Raw genomic sequence first — 4,787 nt, 5'->3', positions numbered from 1 at the left:
TAAAGGCATAAAGGAAGATTGTTGGATCTGCAAGTCAGAGCCTTATCAGTATATTGAATAAAAACCATCTGTTTGCTAGGATAGTCCGAGTTTCAGATTATTTAATGAGACCCATACACAACTTGCTTTGGACAATAAATTTTTTTTTTTAATGTTTTATTTATTTCTAGGAGAGAGAGAGACAGCATGAGCAGGGGAGGGTCAGAGAGAGAGGGAGCCACAGACTGAAACAGGTTCCAGGCTCCGAGATGGCAGTCAGCACAGAGCCCGACGCGGGGCTCGAACTCACGAACCGCGAGATCATGACCTAAGCGAAAGTCGGACGCTTAACCGACTAAGCCACCCAGGCGCCCCTATTCTTCTAGTTTTTAGTAAAAGAAATACAATAAGGTTGAAGTCCCTGGTGTCCCCTTCCCCTTTCTTAGTTCACTAAAGGCAGCCCCTAGGTCACTTGTGTATTGTTTTGCACCTTATTTCAGTGACCAATTTGCAAAATCTATCCGTACTGATGCAGAGAGATAAAGTTGATTCATTATAGTAGCTCTACCCATCCTAAAAATGTCAACTTATTTACTTTTTCTTTTGAAAATGAGAGAAGGTTCATTTATTTTTGCAGAATACGACTTCCTCAAACGATAATACAGCACCTTGGGAAACCGTTTGGCAGTTTCCTATAAAGTTAAACATAGACATGCCCAGTGACCCAGCATTCCCACTGCCTAGATATTTCACCTAAAGAAATGAAATCAGGTGTCCACACAGCCTTGTACACAAACAGTTCGCTGCAGCTTAACTGACAGCGGCCAAAAGCTGGAAACAACGCGAACATCCATCAGCTGCTGAATGGATGTGCAAACCAGCATATCCGATAGTGGATTACTATACGTATACGTGTAGCAGTACAAAGGAAAAAGCTAATGATCTACAAATAATACTGGTGAATCTTGAAAGCATTATGATTAGTGAAAAAACCAAGGCACAAAAGACCACACACTCTGGTTCCATTTCTCTGAATTCTAGAAAAGATAAAATTTATAGTGGCAAAAACCAGATGAATGGTTGCAGGGGGTGGGGAGAGAGGAACACCTGAAAGGGCACACGGGAGCGTTCTGCAGTGATGAAAATGTTCTGTCTTGATTGTGGTGGTGATTGTAGCCTGTGTATCTACAGAGATATATGTATTTACCAAAACTCATCAAATTGCTCACTTAAAATTGATAAATTTTCTTCATTGTACTCCTGGTTGGTTGGTTTAATTACAGCTTTTAGTTCCGAAACTCACTTTTTGTTTTAATTAAATGCATGTGTCACCGTGTTTTTTTAGCATGAACAGATTTTAACACCAGACAAGGTATGTTGCTGTGCAACTAGATAACAAAAGCTTCTCAGATGGGGAAGCAAAATGGGTGATGAAGACCGGAGGACCTTCTTGAATGTGCACTGTGTCCTCCCTTCCAAGAGCAGCCAATAGGAATGTTTGTCTCATCCCAGTGATTGCGGCACAAGAATGTTTAACTGAAACTCTGGTTCTTCCCTCCAGCTTTTGCTTCACATTTGCCATGACCTGACGTTGGCAGTGCTGAGCCAGCAAGTGGCCTCCTGGGACGCGGCTGTGGAAGCCCTGCTTCAGGCTGTGGTCCGGAGCTACGACTCCGGAAACTTCACCATCATGCAGGAAGTGTACTCAGCCTTTCTTCCTGAGGGTAAATGACCCCCACCTTTGCCAGGGCATGCCTACTAATGGATGATGTAAACACCACCAGTGGTGTAGTACAAGGAGTACAAGCATTATTGAAAGACAGAGACTAGCCAGTTGTGTCCTTTAGTACCATGTTTGAATTCTCTTACCCAGGCTCCTAAGAGGTAGCCAGAATGGCTGAGCTGTTTTCCTTTACCTGGCCTCTTTACCTACCTTACCTTACCTACCTACAAATTTTCCTACACAGTTTAAGAGAAGTAGCAGTGTGCTCAGCAGTTAGTTAAGAATGGAGAAGCAAGTATCGCTTTTCGCCTTTTGGCTAAGATCAAGTGAAGAATGGAGAAGCACATGGGGTGCCTGTCTGGCTCAGTTGTAAGAGCATGCAGCTCTTGATCTCAGGGTCATGAGTTCGAGCCCCACAGTGGTTGTAGAGATTACTTAAGATAAATAAATAGACTTAAAAAAAAAAAAAGAATGGAGAAGCACAGCAGAAGGACATTCTTTGAACTACATAATTAGTCAGTAACTAAATCGCTGATGTTTCAGAGACATAGTGGGATCATACCCCCAGAGCTTTCATAGGAAAATGGAATACTTTTTCTGTAATGCTTTGATTGACTCGAAGACTGCAGCAGCAAGAACGCTGTCTTAGGTCAGGAAATGCTTAGCTCTGATTGGCTTTTGGTGAAAGGCATGTTGTCCCATTTATCACTGCTGTCCCTGTTCTTGAGCTCTGCTCCTTGGGTGATAGGAAACATAAGGGAAAGAGGAGCCAGATTTCTAGCAGATACAGAAACACACAACCCTAAATCCTTCTCTTCTTCTAGGCTGTGACAACCTCAGAGACAAACTGGGTGAACGTCAGTCCCCTACCACACCAGCTTTCAAGAGTCTGGAGGCCTTCTTTATTTATGGACGTCTGTATGAATTCTGGTGGTCTCTCTCCAGGCCTTGCCCTAAATCCATTGTCTGGGTAAGGGCTGCTCACGGAAGGACAGCTTCTGTTGAGCAAACCCAGCAGATAGATGGTGCTGGCCCTCAAGAAACAGACCCTAATGCCTCTCAGCCAGAGCCAAGAGGGTCTCCAGAATCAGACGTGAGACTCACAGAAGAAAGCAAGCAAATGCTGATCACTTGTAAAGAGCTCTTTTCAGAAAAACACGCCAGTCTCCAAAACTCACAGAGAACCGTTGCTGAAGTACAAGAGACCTTGGCAGACATGATCCGCCAACACCAGAAGAGTCAAGTCTGTAACTCCACAGCGAATGGCCCTGATAAGAATGAACCTGAACAGGTCGCAGAACAGTCCCTCTCCAGTCCTCAGAGCCAGTGGTAAGTATTAGGTGGAAGTGGAAATACCCTGCTGGCTTCTCAGATAAAAACCAGTACATGATGACCTTTGATCAGGTCAAGCTGGCACCATCATGTAGAATGCATAGGCTTTGGAGTCTGACATGGGGTTCAGTCCGGCTCTGCTGACTGAGCTCAGGCAAGATTCTTAATGTTTCTGAGCTTTTGTTCCCATATGTGCACTTGGGAATACCTCCTTCTACCTTGCTTGTTTGGGGAAGTAAATGAAATCACAAATACTATTAATAGGATAGGGGTGCCTGGTCCTCAGTACGTTCAGCTTCCGACTCTGGATTTCAGCTCAGTCATGATCCCACTGTGGGATTGAACCCCATGTCAGGCTCTGCCCTGTGTGTGGAGCCTGCTTGGAATTCTCTCTCTCTGCCCTTCTCCTGCTTGCACTCTAAAATAAAAATAAAAAACTTAAAAAAAAACCTGAGTAAAAAAATAACAATAGGACAATAAAAGCTTACCTTTGGCCAGTAAGTAGATTCCCCACCCAAAAATAACCATGTAAAATAGAGAGTTGCATTACTGCATCATTAATGAAAACCACAGTTTTTCAGTTCTGTGCTATCCCAGAAAATACACAAAAAAGGGTAGTGTACAAAACTGCACACTGAATTGAGAAAATCCCAAATGATCAGAATGTAACATCCTAATCACGTCCATTGAACATAGGGGCCAGGTGGATGACAGGAGCCAATCACCAATCACTGTAGAGCTCATCTGCATTATTACAAGGTCTCTGATACAGGCATTTGCAGTGATTAACAATTACTGATTGGTGGGGCGCCTGGGTGGCTTAGTCGGTTGAGCGTCCGACTTTCACTGAGGTCATGATCTCGCGGTTCGGTTCATGGGTTCGAGCCCCGCGTCGGGCTCTGTGCTGACTGCCACCTCAGAGCCTGGAGCCTGTTTCAGTCTGTGACTCCCTCTCTCTCTGACCCTCCCCTGCTCACACTGTCTCTCTCTCTCTCTCCTAGAAATAAGTAAAAATATTAAAAAAAACAAAAACAAAAAAAACAATTACTGATTGGTTATGCTGAGTGTCTTTTACCTAGATTATTTCTCCCCAGCACAGGGCCTAAGTAAAACACAGTAACTAGTACCATCAATAAACTAGTAGCTATTATTACTAACTGAAAAAAAATAGAACTAAGATGTTTTGAAGTCCTTATATATTTATTACAGTAAAAATAGTGTCATTGAAATCTTGAGTCAGAGTTTTGAGTCACTTCTCCAGTAAGCTGTCACACTCTAGACCGCCTTAGGTTTGGTTTTAATAACAAGAAAAACACTAAAAATGTTTCCAATTCAGCAGCTCTTAATCTTTGAATCACAGGATTCCTTTGAGAAGCTTAAGACACTCTTCCCAGAAGAATGTGCAGCTGTATACCCATGGTTAGGAGCCTGAACTGTGTCTGACCATTCCCCAGAGAAATCCAGGCTTTCTGTACTAGGCTGCAGACAATCCCCTGAAGGGCCTAAATTTTCTTTAGAGCTATGTATCAAAGAAGTGGAGATTTGGCAAACGGTGAGGAATGATACTTCATTTTGAAAACTTCTCATCACATCACATTAAATTCCCTCCTGTTAACCTTTGTATTAAAGATGAAAGAGATGACAAAACAATTTTATTTATAGGATAAAAGTTTTGTGGGGCAAGGCATATGACTTATACTTTTTTTTTTTTTTTTTTTTTTTTATTTTTATTAGTAAAGAAAAAAATCAGCAC

General features: G+C 42.6%; 1 protein-coding gene across 2 annotated transcripts in view; it reads left to right on the top strand.

Moving 5' to 3' along the window:
• GEMIN5 (gem nuclear organelle associated protein 5) overlaps positions 1–4,787 on the top strand; it is a 43,156-nt gene that overhangs the window by 36,657 nt on the left and 1,712 nt on the right. For both annotated transcript variants that reach the window (XM_077780710.1, XM_077780709.1), the window contains exons 25-26: positions 1,541–1,703; positions 2,527–3,031. In XM_077780710.1, coding sequence (XP_077636836.1) covers positions 1,541–1,703; positions 2,527–3,031 — 668 coding nt within the window. The remainder of the gene's footprint in view (positions 1–1,540; positions 1,704–2,526; positions 3,032–4,787) is intronic.

Source organism: Crocuta crocuta, unplaced genomic scaffold (genome assembly GCF_008692635.1).
Source record: "Crocuta crocuta isolate KB4526 unplaced genomic scaffold, BGI_CrCroc_1.0 scaffold343, whole genome shotgun sequence".
In the NCBI taxonomy this organism is placed as follows: Eukaryota; Metazoa; Chordata; class Mammalia; order Carnivora; family Hyaenidae; genus Crocuta; species Crocuta crocuta.
Note: the sequence above shows the minus strand (reverse complement) of the source record. Positions and strands in the feature narration are given on the sequence as shown.